The sequence below is a fragment of the Marmota monax genome, unplaced genomic scaffold (assembly GCF_021218885.2).
Source record: "Marmota monax isolate L192 unplaced genomic scaffold, Marmota_monax_Labrador192_F-V1.1 WCK01_AAM20220418_F8-fsc00223, whole genome shotgun sequence".
NCBI lineage: Eukaryota > Metazoa > Chordata > Mammalia > Rodentia > Sciuridae > Marmota > Marmota monax.
The window spans coordinates 921106-935356 of NW_026692990.1; the positions used below are offsets into that span (position 1 = coordinate 921106).

Genomic DNA, 14251 nt, shown 5'->3' on the forward strand with positions numbered 1-14251 from the left:
GGTCAAGTGCCCATGAGTTCAATAGCTGGTACCCTACCCCCCCCAAAATATAAACTCTTAGAAAGTAGTAGGGTGAAAATTAGGGGCTATGAGTAAGAACTAAGGGAAACTGGGAGATGTTAGCCAAAATGTACAAACTTGCAATTAAAATATGAATAACTAGCTGGGCATGGTGGCCTATACCTGTAATCCCAGAGGGTCAGGTGGCTGAGGCAGGAGGATGGCCAGTTCAAAGCCAGCCTCAGCAACTTAGCAAGGCACTAAGCAATTTAGCAAGACCCTGTCCCTAAATAAAATATAAAACATGTTAGGGATGTGGCTCAGTGGTTAAGCTCAATATTTCAATTCCCAGTATACATATGTATTTCTCTGTGTGTGCACGTGTGCACGCACTGGCACATGTGTACGATTTTTGGAGACCTAATGTTGACTTCAGTTAATAATAAAATGTTATATACTTGAAATTGGCTGAGAGTAGATCTCAAGAGTTTTCACTACTCAAAAAAGATAACTCTGTGAAGTGATCAATGTTAATCAACTTGACTGTGGCAATCATTTCACAATGTACACATATAACAAAGCATCACATTAGGGCCAGGGGTATAGCTCAGTGGTAGAGTGCCTGGCATGCACAAGGCCCTGGGTCCATCCCCAGCACCACAAAAACAAAAAAACATCATGTTGTAATATATACAATTTTTGTCAATTAAACCCCAAAAGCTGAAAAAGGTAGATACATGTAATAAATTAACTCTTAAAAATGAAATTATGACACATTATAACATGGATGAATCTTGAAGACATTATGCTAAACAAAATATGCCAGTCACATAAGGACAAATACTGTATTATTCTATTTATATGATGTTCTTAAGAATATTCATGGAAAGCGGAATTATATATTGTGTGCATGTACAAATATATAACAACGTTAATACATATTACAATGCACCAATAAAAAGGAAAATAAAAATGAAAAATGAAAAAAAATAATTGTGGAGGAATGGCAGAACAAGATTCATTAGTGGTTCATTAGTGGGTACAGAGCTTTGGTTACACAAGATAAGAAGAGTTTTGAAGAAGGACTGTGGTGATGATTGCAAAATAATGTGAATGTACTTAATGGCATGAATTGTATACTTAAAAAGGAATGACAGTTGCCTGGGGTTGTGGTTCAGTGGTAGAGTGCCCACCTAGCATGCATGGGGCACTGGGTTCGAGCCTCAGTATCACATAAAAATAAAATAAAGATATTGTGTCCATCTAAGACTAAAAAATAAATATTTTTAAAAAATGGCTGACAGTAACTTTTATTATGTATCATTTACTACAATTTTTAAATAAAATTTGTCAACAAAGCTTTCCCATAATTGGGAAAAAATTGTCAGAAAGCATATATCCAATAAAGAACATGAACCCAGAACAGAATCTTTTAAATTAAACAAATAATAAAACCATTACAAAACATGTAAGAGATGAATATTTTGCCAAAGAGGATATTCGGATGGCAACATGAAAATGTTCAAATCATTAGTCATTAGGGAAATACAGATTGAAACCACAAAGAGATACCACTACATACCTATGAGAATAGCTAATGTCGGGTGAAAAAAAACTGGCAAAACCAAGTGCTAGAGAAAATGTGGGACTAAACCTTTCATGAGAATGTCAAAATGGTAGAGCCACTTCAAAAAACAGTTCAGCAGTTTCTAAGAATGTTAAACATAAACTTACCATATATCCCAGCAATCCAACTCTGGGAAATTGCTCCAAAGAAATGAAAACACAAAAAGTCGCATACAAATGTTTACATAGCAGCTTTATTCATAATTGCCCAAAACTGCAAAGAATCTAAAATGTCCTACAAATGGGGAATAGATAAAACAAATGGTAGAACATCCACACAATGGCGTATGACTCAGGAACAAGAACTAATGTTAACAACCAATGACATTGGTAAATCTCAAATTTATTATTAGCAAATTGAGTCTCAAAAAGTTACATCTGTATAATTCCACTTATATGACATTCTTCAAAACATAAACCATAAGGACAAAGACAAATCAATGATTACTAGAGGTTAGTTATAGGGGACTGGTTTTAACTATAAAGTAGCAGGAGTGAATTTGGTGGGGGTAGGCTAATAGGACCGTTCCATACCTTGATTGTAATGGTTATTACATACCTCAATGCATAATTTATCAAAGCTTATATAACTGTAACCCAGAGTAAATTTTACTTTTTTTTTTTTTTTTTTTTGCAGTAATAGGGACTGAATTCAGGGCACTCTATCAATGAGATACAACCCCAGAACTTTTTATTTTTTTTATTTTAAGACAGTCTTGCTAAATTACCCAGGCTGGCCTCAAATTTATAATTATCCTGCCTCTGCCTCCAGAGTAACTGGGATTATAGGTGAATGTCGATATGCCTGGCTCCAATGTAAATTTTAAGAATACAGGTTTAAAACTTGATGGTGTAAAATAAGCCTATATACTGTCTGATTCTATTTATATGGCATTCATGCTAAAGCAAAAACACAGGGACAGAAAACAGATCAGTGGTTGCCAGGAACTGAAGATAAGGGAAAAGAGTTGACAACAACAAGGACTGCGGAGTTTTGGGGTGAAAACAAATATTCTGTATCTGGACTGTGATGGTGGTTCACTCATATATTAATGTGTCCAAGTCCACAGAACTTAAACTAGAAAGGGTAAACTTTATACAAATTATCTTAATTTTTTAAAAAAGAAGAGGAAAAAGATTCAATAACTAGCTTTAAGTCAGAAACAGTGGTGCACATCTGTAATCCCAGATACTCAGGAGTTTTTAAAAAACTTAAGATATGCTACAGGTGGAATATCTAGAATCTAAAATTCTTATCCCAACATGACTATTTTAGTTCTTCTATTTGATTTTGGCCAAATTATGTTCCCATGTTTCTCAATCACCCAGATATTTCTATTTTTCATCCTTGTTTACCAGAACCATTCAGGAATTAAAAAAAAACTATTTTAAATATTAAATTATGAAATTCCAACTGGATGTGGTGGCACATGCCTGTAATCACAGCTACTCGGGATGCTGAGGGGGGGTATTGCAAGCTTGAGGCCAGCCTGGGCAACTTTCAAAACTCTGTCTCAAATAAAAAAATAAAAAGGGATGAGGATGTAGTTCAGTGCTTGCCTAGTTTGCCTGAGGTCCTGGGTTAAATCCCCAGTACTGCAAAAAAGGGTGCATGTATATGCATTTGTATGTGTGTATGTGTGTGTGTGTATAAATAAAATTCTATATGGTTGTAAAATGGCTTTGGCAGTCTCAGTACACAATTTTTCATTTTAACACCTATCAGGAGAGCCTTATAATATGATGTGAATTAAACTGGACCTCATTCAAGGAGACTATGAGAACAAAATTTTAGCTAGACAATACCAGGATTTTTAAAGCAAAAAAAAGAAGAAAACGCATTTTAAGGACTTGATAACAGAGACTGGCACACAGTAGGTGCTTAATTAATGTACTTTTGTTAAGAAGGCAGTATAATGCAGAGGAAAGGGCCTGCATAGGGTTTTAATCACACTTGGTGCTACCAGTTAATGTTGTCTTGGGCATAACCTGTCAACTTTCTGAGCCTATTTATTTTTCTTATGATATTAATCCCATACCAGTATAGCCATACTGAGAATTAAGGAGGTTTAACAGATTTCCAGAGCTTGTTGCAGTTTGTGCACAATTAGTAACTAACTCCTTCCTTTGGCTGTGCCTGAATACAGTAGAAGTCCACACTTTCCAGACAGAAGAGCCTATAGTCAGAAGCTTTCTCCTGTGTCACCTGATTCCATTCTTAGGATCTGGTTAGGTAAACTTTGGGTGCCAGCCTGAGAGGCAGAGGCAAGAGCAAGACTAAAGGGTATATATTCATGGTCAAAGGATGGTATGGAAGTTTAGTGTAGGTAGCAAAGACTGAAGTAATGTAATGCCCACTCCTTACAAATATATCAACTCTGGATAAATGGCTAGGAACTGAAATTTTGTACAAGAAACAAAAATTCCTAGTAAAATGAGATTGTTTCAGTTGTAATCTTCTATCCCAGTCCCTTTACAAGAGCTTGTTATAACTTGGATCCTAAATGTATCCCAAAGGCCCATATGTTAAAAGACTTGATCTCAGAGTAAAGTAAAACTTTTAGGAGGTGGGGCCTGGTGGGAGATCCTTAAATCATTGGGATATTGAAAGGGATTGTGGGACTTCAGGCACTCCCACTTTTTTTTTTCCTTTTTTTGCTTCCTGGCCATAAGATGGAAGGTTTTGGTCACCACATGTACCAGCTTATCTATGCTATCTCACCAGAAAGCCAAAGCAATAGAGCCAATCAATCATGGACTGGAACTTTTAAAACTTTAAGTCAAAATAAGCCTTTTCTCCTTATAAACTGATATCAAGTATTTTACAATAGTGACAGCAAGCTGACTAAGCCAGGCCCCTAGTAGTGCTTGGGCCTGATGCCCTTGTCTGAGTAGGGTAGGCCCTCCAAGAGGTGATAGTTAATTATATTTTAATGGGTAGGTTCCAGCCACTGGGAAAGAAGATAGCTGGTGCAGTCCCAAATACAGCAACTCTCTCAAGGACACACTCTGAATAACTGGTATCAGAACTCTCCAGAATTATGGAATTCAAATGCTGATGCTGGATAAGGTCACACAAGGGCAGGGATCAGCCAGAGCACTTCAGTTAATGGAATTTCTCCAATTCTCACATATGCCAAGATGGGACTTGTCCCTAAAGCACCCAGCTGCCCTACCAACAGGTACCTTGTTTTCTCCTCCTACAATATAGTCTCTAACACACTTTAACACCAGCCAGGCTTATTTGTTTTCTTCTTCCCTTTATCCTATCTCCAGACCCTTGCACAGATATAAAAAGGCTCATCACTATTCCCCTGTCCCCACTGCCACCCAAGTGAGGACCTATGAACTTGGAAGAAAGATGCATGGCCAGAGCCCATTATAGGGATACCTTGGTGGTGATACCTCTCATTGAATGGTAAACAAATCATCTTCCCTGCAGGGGCTCTAGGTCTACTAACAGTCTAGCCTTTATTTGTACATTCAGCGGTCTAAGAGGGCTTGTGGGAGGTCATCCTTAATATCAGCTCAACCTACGGGGTGGGATCCTAGGATTAAGAGTGAGGGATAAATTGTTAGCACCTGGGCTCTGCTGATATTTTCTCTTATAAAACACAGCAGGGATTAAGTAAAGTTCACTGGATTTGGCAACTCCAACCTCTCTAGAGAGAATGGAGGGAACAGTATGGGGAGGGGACACACAGCATGGGAAGTTTTTTTATATATATAGGTACTTCTGAGAGAACCAAACTCCATTTGTACTCCCCCATCCTATAGGAACCAGTGCTTGGAGGGGGAGGGGAGTGGGATCAACTGATCAGTCACCAGCACTGTCATCACCGTTGCCCGAGAGGTCGAGAACAGACATCATGGAATCAGACAGCTTGCTGGCGATTTTATCTGCAAATGAAGAAATAGATGCAATTTTTGGTGACTGGCTTGCCAAAAGAAGGCCTACCCGAGCTGGCCTAAATGAAGCTTGGTCTGCACCAAGCTCCCAAAATGGCTCACGTAATCCCCAAACATTAAAAAAAAAAAAACTGATGGGCTGTTGGAAGCCACTATTAAACCTCACAAGTAGAACCATTTATCAACCTGTGAACACCATAATATAACTTCTATCTCAGAGTTTCAACTCTCAGGCTCCAAATATTTTTGTCTCTTCCAAGAACCAAAATAGTAATTTTTTTTTTATATTGTGTTGAACTTAGCACTCCATCCTTACCCTCAAAACAAAGCTCTCACCAGGCATGGTCATGCACACCTGTGACCCTAATGACTAGGGAGGCTGAAGCAGGTGGATCACAAGTGGGAGGCCAGCCTGGGCAACTTGTCAAGACCCTGTCTCAAAATAAAATATTAAAAGGCTGAGGATGTAGCTGAGTGCCGCTGGGTTCAATCCCCAGTACCACAAAAACAAAACAAAAAAACAAAGCTCCCACGGCAAAAGAGCAACACAGCAGTAGTAGCTTTGGGCCTGAATGCTCACAGCTCACATCTCTCATTTGTCCCATTATTCTTCAGGATTCCCTGAGAATGGGTTAGATCTCCTCACAGTACTTGTTGTCTCTTCAGAGTGATCACTCTGTACTGTCAAATGTCTGTTTTGTCTCTTCCACTCTCTAATAAAACCAGAAGTTCAAGGGCAGTTTATTTCTGGAGTCCTAGGACTCAGTGTAGAGCCAGGCCAAGAATGAATGTTTGGTTATAAAATATGGCCTAGTTCAAAGAATAGGGCTGACAGGGCCAATCAACCCTACCTAGTTTACATTTTGCCTCCACTTATTACTAGCTGTCTCACCTTGAAAGTGTCACTGAATATCTCTGGGCCTCAGTTACCTCACTTACTACATGCGATATAAATCTTTTAGAATGAGTTAGTGAGGGTAAGTGCAACCATCCTTCAGTATCCATAGAGAAAGATTTGGAGGACACCAAATCCAGATTTGGTATTCTGAAGGCCCTTATATTAAAATGGTGTAGTATCTGCATATAAACTACACACATCCTCCTGAATGCTTTAAGTCATTTTTAGATAAAACTTAATACAGGATAGATATATGTAAATAGTTGTCATATCATGTTGTTTAGGAAATAATGACAAAAATATAGTCTTTGTACATTCAATACAAGTGCAATTTTTTTCAAATATTTCTGATTTGTAGTTGGTTGAATCTGCAAGTACAGAAGCCACAGATATGGAGGACCAACAATAAAGCATGAAAACCTCAATGGGCCAGCTACACAATGGACCATCATTAAAATGAAGGTAAGGTCTTTCATGTATTGATATGGAAATATCCCTAAGACTATTGAACAGAAAAGTGATGGAGCAAAACCACAGGTTCAGTAGACTAGCATTTGAGTAGAAAAAACAACAAAGAATATATAGGTATTTTCTTGTGTATCAGGAAAGAGACACAAGAAACTAACTGGTTGCCTATGAGAGACCTAGATGACTAGCAGATAGGAAAGATATTTTACTGTATATCCTTTAGGATTTTGAGTGCAGTGCCAAATGATAAAGTATAAATTATATAGCCTGTTAACTACCTAATACATAGAAAGTACCTGATAATGTGGCCATATTTATACAAAGACTAGGCCACTGGTTTTCCAAGTGTAGTTCCCAGAGGACCAGTATCAGTTGATTCATTCAATTAGAAACTCTAGGGAAGGGCTCTATATATCTGCCTTAACAAACCCTCCAGATGATTCTGGTACAAGCTAAAGTTTGAGAACCACTATTCTAGTAGTTGAGCCCCCTAACACATGCCTGCCCCCCAACCCTAGCCTGGAGCTAGACACATGGGTATGCTCATTCAGGAGCCTTTATTCCAGGCCACAAACTGGAACTTTTCAGAGCAAAGAGGCAGCCAAGTACCCCCACCTGTACGCTTCTGCATCTTCTTCTTATTTTTCAAGGCTGATGCCAAAGCCTGACCCTGTTGCAAGGGATCTGTCTCCATGATCCTCTGCAGCATCGGACGGCGGTCCACTGGGCTAACATCCACCACACTGTTGTTCTTGGGAAGGGGGTAGTCCACATTGCGTTTAGCCCACCCCATCTGATGACGGTTTGGATTGGTGCAATACCCAGTGAGGTCTCCAATCTGGAGAGAGAAAGAGGATAATGGTGAGGTCCTGACCTCCAGAGGACCTCCAGAGACTTCTACAAAGGAGGCAGGAACAGGCTTGGTAAAGAATAGGAAGCCTTTATCTGGGTATGATGACACACATCTGTAATTCAAACTACTTGGAATATGAAGCAGAAGAATCTTAAATTCAAGGACAGCCTGGGAAACTTAGACCCCGTCTCAAAAATAAATAAATAAATAGATAGATAGATAGATAGATAAATAAATAAATAAAAGGGGGCTGGGTATGTAGTTCAATGGTTGAGTGCCCCTGGATTCAATCCCCAATAAAGGGAAAATATGGAGCCTAGAGTCATGCAAACCAGGCTCCAATTCTGGCTTCACCATATACTAGCAGGTGCTTAGTTAGCCTCACAACATCAGCTTGCTCCTTTGTCACATGGGAGTGAATAACAGGTAGCCTGTATGACTTTTACCAGAATAAAATGAGCTGGGTGTGGTGGTGCATACCTGTAATCCCAGCGGCTCAGGAGGCTAAGGCAAGAGGATTGCAAGTTCAAAGCCAGCCTCATCAACTTAGTGAATCTCTGAACTTAACAAGACCCTGTCTCAAAATTTTTTAAAAAGGGTTGGGGATGTGGCTCAGTGGTTAAGTGCCCCTGGGTTCAACATCCCACCAAAAAGAATAAAACGAAAATGTAAGGTTACTTGATCAATGACAATTGTATTATAATTTAACAAATATTCTTGGAACCTATTTTGTTCCCAGCTGTGTGTGGGAACAAAAAAAAAAAAAGAGTCAAACTCATTTCTACCTTCAGGGAGCAACCAAGCTAAAGAGCATATAACAATCTATCTCATAAGCATGGCATCTGCCCATGAGGGACTCAAGGATGAGTGACAGATGATAACAGTCAACATACTACTGATGGGGAGGGTCACTTCTTTCCCTCTTTTTTTTTTTTTTGGTGGTGGTACTGGGGATTGAACCCTGGGGTACTTTATAAATGAGCTGTATCCCTGACCTTTTTGAGACAGGTTCTCGCCAGGTTACCAAAGCTGTCCTCCTATCTCAGCATCCAGAGTCACTAGGATTACAGGCATACACAACCATGCCCAAAGGATCATTGCTAACTAAACACTGGAAAAGCACAGAGCATACTTGGGGGGCACCAAAAAGGGAATGGGGAATGGGAGTGGCAGGAGTGAAAGATGTATGTAAGTACTACAAGCCAGTATTAACAGAAAGTTTATTATATGCCCAGTACCATTCTAAGTTCATATATGAATATACATGTGAGTGTGTGAGTGTGTGTGTGTCTTAGTTTAAGTACATTCCTGGATATTTGTACAACCATAAAAATCACCTAACAATGCATCTCTCAGAACATCTCCCCATTGTGAGGCATCATATGTGACTATATTCACCCCTCTGTATATACGTGTTAATTAACTTAATCCTTCTAACAATGCTATGACAAACAAAGCACATGAGGTCACACATCTAACATGCAGTGGAGTAAATTAGAACCTAAGCAGACTAGCTCCAGAGCCCATGCATATGACCACCCACTTCCCTGTAGCAAGGAAAAGGCAAGAGATGGGACTGAGTAAAGCTATCACACCGCACCACTTGGGTTGAGGGCAGAAGCACTGTTCATGATGCAGTATACCAGGGAACCCTTTCAGGTTTCTGAGGAAAAAAAGGGTGTGTTCTAGAGCTTAGGAACTCAGTGAAAAATATTACAACTTTACACTGATTTTCCCTTTAAGCAACGGGAAACCGTGAAAACAAGAATAGTGTGATTCCTTCACAGCTGGAGACCACAAATTCTCTTCCAGACTAACTAGAGACTATGGTTTCCTCCTTGGACTGACTGCATGCCCTATGGTGGCCCCTTTCTTTATTATTAATGTTCTAATATACAAACCTGCCTATGTCATTTCCCTGCTTAAGAAACCCTTCCAGATATATAACCATAAAAATAAAAGACAGCTCCTGAAATTAAGCATGTGGAACAATCTCCAAGATGAATTTGTACATGAATCAAGTAAAATGCAGAACTATATGAACAGCATTAAAATAGTTATCTGTAACTGCTTGTGTGGGTATATGTGCACATATAAATATGGAATAGCTCTGAAAAGACATCCAAAAGTCTAATAGTGACTGGCTCCAAGAAAGGAACAGGGTGGCTGAGACACAGAAACAAGAGAAAGATTTACTTCTTGCTGTATACCTTTTAGTACCTTTTAAATTTTAAAATATGATTTGCATTACCTATTTTAAAAATTTTAAAAAAGAAAAAAATTAATAAGCACAACAGAGGTGAAAATCCCTTTGAAGGCAGGTGCAGTGGTGCACACCACTAATCCCAGTGACCCGGGAGGTTGAGGCAAGAATATAGTAAAGTCAAGGTCAACCTCAACAACTTGGGAAGACCCTGTCTCAAAATTAAAAAAAAAAAAAAAGTTGTGCACAACAATGGCACATCCCTGTAATCCCAGCAACCCCAGCACCTTGAGAGGCTAAGGCAGGAGGATAGCAAGTTCAAGTCCAGCCTCAGCAATTTAGCAAAGACTTAAGCAACTTTTTAAGTGGTGGTACTGGGGATTAAACCCTGGGGTACTTTATAAATGAGCTATATCCCTCTTCTCTAACCCACAAACAGTATAGATGAGGGCTCTTAGAACCATGCTGTCTTCAACCTTCACCCCACCCCCTTTCCCATCCCTGCCAATACTCCATGTGCCTCTCATCAGAGTGAAGATGTCTTTCTGAAATGCAGAGATGAGGGAACTGGAAGAAAAAGAGGCTGGAAAAAACCACCTAGAGTCATGCCATGCAAGTCTTGAATAACAGAACTCAGATATAAGAACCTAATTCTATAGGTGCTAGGGAGCCATGAACGGCATTTAATCAGAGGAGGTTAACATGGTCGGACTAGGCCATAAAAAACAGACCTGGGGCATATGTCTAGGTGAGTTGAGGACTGGACGTTTACTCTAGAGTTATGGAAATGGTAGAAACAAAGGGAAATTGACAGATTCTCAAAGAGATTTTGAAGGGAAAAACCATAGGACTTGCTGACTGACAGTTATAGCATCTTGGGTACTAAGTGGGAGAAAGAAAAGTCATTTGCAACTTAAAACAATTGAGTGACTAAATAGTAATACCTGTTCTATGGACTAGAACCAGGTCTGGGAAAAAAGCTTGGAAGATTATATTTCTTCTCCTTAGACCTATTATCATTTGGCAAAAGACACACCAGGTCAGGCATCCAGGAACCCACAGGGAGTATATGAACCACTCACACCCACCTTGTAGGAGCTAGGCAAGACAGACTGACCCCTTTCTAGAATGTGGGTAAAGGAAAGGGTTGCCATGAAGAAAGAGGAAAAGTACCTTATATACGGTGGTTTTATTTTCAATGGCATCTGCTATTTTCACCATCGGAGAATGAAGCCACTTAATCTCCATTTCGAGCGGGTCTGTGTCGCCCAACAGCTCATCTGATTCTCCGGTGGCCAAGCCTTTAACAGAACCAAAACCATCATCAGGATCCTTGCTCCTCTCTGCTGTCAGCCCCTTGGTCAGGTGTTAGCAGAAAGGACATGTGGATGCTGCTCAGGGGAGTCAAGTGGGGGAGAAGCTTCTCAGTCCTACTAAAAGGCTACATGAAGAATGATTAAAAGCATGAGTTTTATAATATGACACTCGCCTACTGGGGGCTGGCCTCAGAGTCTTGGCTTGCTAATCTGAAAAATAGAAATTTCACAAGCCCTATACACAGAGGGCTACTGTGAGACATGGCAGAGGAGCCCTATTATTGTTTAACCCAACCATGATGTTGCTCTATAACTGGAAGCTACCAGGATTACCTCCCTAGGACCAGGACTCTGTTTCTTCTGGCCCATTGTCTGGAGTTGGTCTCCACTGTAATCTCAGATGTGCCAACTGCCTTGTGCCACACTATCCTCATACCTCCTATAGTTCTGCCCCCATTCCATTCTTCCTAGTCCCTACTCACCCTTTAAGATCCAGTACTAGGACCAACTCATCCAAAAATGCTTCACTACTAAGCTCTCCCCCACCCTCTTCTCTATGTCCCAGACTTCAATCTTTTGCCTAAATGTACTCAGTGATGAAGCCCCACTTGTCCTCATACCCATCAAGAGTCAAGCATCATCCTGAAAACATGATCTCCCATCCCTCTCAAGTTCCCCTGGAGAGAAGTGAAAACTAAAGTTCAGAAAGGGGGAGGGTGACCTGCCTAAAGCCACAGGGAGAATAAACAAGGAAGTAAACAAGTTCTCTTGTCTTCATTTGTAATAAAAGGAAATTAGAAAACCCAGAGAAGAAAATATCTGACCCTCCAAGAGAAACAGATACCAGAAGCTAGGTTACCAAGACATTCTCAACTACCTCACAGTGTCTACACAAGGGTCCAGGGAGTCTTGGGACTGGATACAGAAAGAGGCCAGAGCCACAAAGCCAGGGCTTCAGAGGGTAGTGTCTTGTGAAAAGAAACTTTCTAAAAAGTTTCTGAAAGTCACACTTTAATAATAAAATCACCTTAATAATAGCTAAAATTTACTAAGGATTTATTTACTATATGCAAATTACTGTTCTACATGTCTTTTCCTTTCTCGTGTGCTAAGCATTGAACCCAGGGCTGTGAGCACACTAAGCCACTGAGCTACATTCCCTAGCTATCTTTTATACAGTAAATAAATCCTTACAATCACTTACCATGGGTGCTGTTGTCACCATTTTACAGATGACATCATTGATACAGGGAGAAGTGAAATAACTGTTCAGCCTCATACAGCTAATAAGAAACAAAGCTTGGACTGAATGCAGGCAGTTCAACCTTTCAGCCACCTAGCTACTCAGAGCTGGGTATCTTAGATAACAGGGCAGTAGAGCTGGTTCCAAGGCTACCTTTGCATGCCACTGTCTATGTGCCTTTTGGCAAACATTACCATTTTGTGAATTAGACACCTCACCAGCCAATGGGCATTAAGAAGGAAAGCCTAGGAATACATTTGCCATGGTGGTGGAAAAGCCTATAGCAACAGTAGACAAAGGGCTTTTGAAAGGAACATCTAAACCCACTCCAGGCCAGGTCCCAAGAGATAAGAATTTGCACCTAACAAAAGCTCACAACCATCACCACCACCACCACCCCCTGGCCCAGATTACAATTCTCTACCTTGCAGGAAAAGAAATTAGGCTGAGCTTGTTAAACTTGTACAAAACACAAGTAGTAGAACCAGGGAAGAGGAGATTGTAAGTGGGATCTGCCATCAGGTCTGTGTGGCACCATCAGGAGAAGACCAAGTACAACCAGTTATCCATACTTACATTCCATGGTGTCTTCATTGGCCTGCTCAGTATCTTCAATGTCAAAGACCTCAGTCATTTCCTTAACAATCTCAGCACTCAAGTGGGCTGGTAGAGTGTGGGTGGGTGGTGGTGGTGTATAGAAGCTGATCTTTCCACTGCATTGAGAGGTGGAAGGAAATTGATGATGGTCATTGAGAGAAATAATGATCAATCAAAAAGAGGATGAGTTCAAAAGCCAGAAACAGTAAGGGACAAGAAAACGCAGAGTGGCTTCTGAACAATAGGATGAGTTGCTCGATAATCCCTGGCACAAAGTCCCAAGCACAACATGCCCTCGTGCCTTGGTTTTCCCCTGCCTTGGGATAGAGGACAGGTAGCCACACCAGCTGTGATAAACACAGATGAGCTATTGTAGAGCCAGACTCCCAGCAGGCCTCATGCTCAGTCCCTTCCTCACCTCACCCAGTCAGCTAGGACAGCTTTAGCAGCCTGCTCCTGACTGTATAAGCCTCCCTTCTTCTTCTTTCCCAAGCGGTGGGCCACTGCAGTCAGAAAGTGCTCAGTGGTCTGGAACCCAGAAACTCCATAGTAGTTGGAAATCTGGTTTAGGAAGGAAAAAAAGAAGTCATTAGGAAGAAAAAAATAGTTCTTGGAGTGGGTAGGGTAGGGCATCCACCAGGGGACCTGCTGTGTACCTCTTCCAGGTTGCAGCGCTGTAAAATGGTCTCCACTGGGGTCACAGGATCTGCCAGCTTCTGCACATGGATGCAGTTACGCAAAATAGTGCCCACCTCGGAGTTGGGTCCTGGGACAATGCCTGGAGCATCCAGCAGCCTGATGAACTTGTCTAGGTAGACCTCCTGCATGAATCTGGGGTGGGAGAGAAGAAAAAACTGCATGTGCTTGACATTTAATCATAAAGGTTGAGCCTGGAGAGGTGGGGGAGGGGATAAAGGAGCAAGGAGAAGGCGTTTTACAGAAGCTGAAAAATGTAGAGCTGGTGGGGTCTGGGGCCCTATAGACCTTGGGCTGATTCTAAAATTCAGCGTCTGCCATTGGGGACCAGGCTGCAGAACCATAAGTATGCTTCTGACTCTCTGGGTTTCAGTTGCTCCATCTATGCACCCGAGCAACTCATGAGTAGCCCAATCTTGCATTGTTCTTATGAGGAACTAAT

The 14251-nt window shown here is 40.8% G+C and overlaps 1 protein-coding gene across 2 annotated transcripts in view; it reads right to left on the reverse strand.

Annotated features, from left to right (window-relative positions):
- Nucleotides 1-1948: 1948 nt before the first annotated feature.
- Gnl3l (G protein nucleolar 3 like) overlaps nucleotides 1949-14251 on the reverse strand; it is a 36576-nt gene continuing 24273 nt past the window's right edge. For both annotated transcript variants that reach the window (XM_046452596.2, XM_058582035.1), the window contains 6 exons: nucleotides 13770-13944; nucleotides 13532-13674; nucleotides 13093-13229; nucleotides 11131-11258; nucleotides 7517-7739; nucleotides 1949-5526 (listed from right to left, as the gene is read on the reverse strand). In XM_046452596.2, coding sequence (XP_046308552.1) covers nucleotides 5444-5526; nucleotides 7517-7739; nucleotides 11131-11258; nucleotides 13093-13229; nucleotides 13532-13674; nucleotides 13770-13944 — 889 coding nt within the window. In that variant the 3' untranslated portion in view covers nucleotides 1949-5443. The remainder of the gene's footprint in view (nucleotides 5527-7516; nucleotides 7740-11130; nucleotides 11259-13092; nucleotides 13230-13531; nucleotides 13675-13769; nucleotides 13945-14251) is intronic.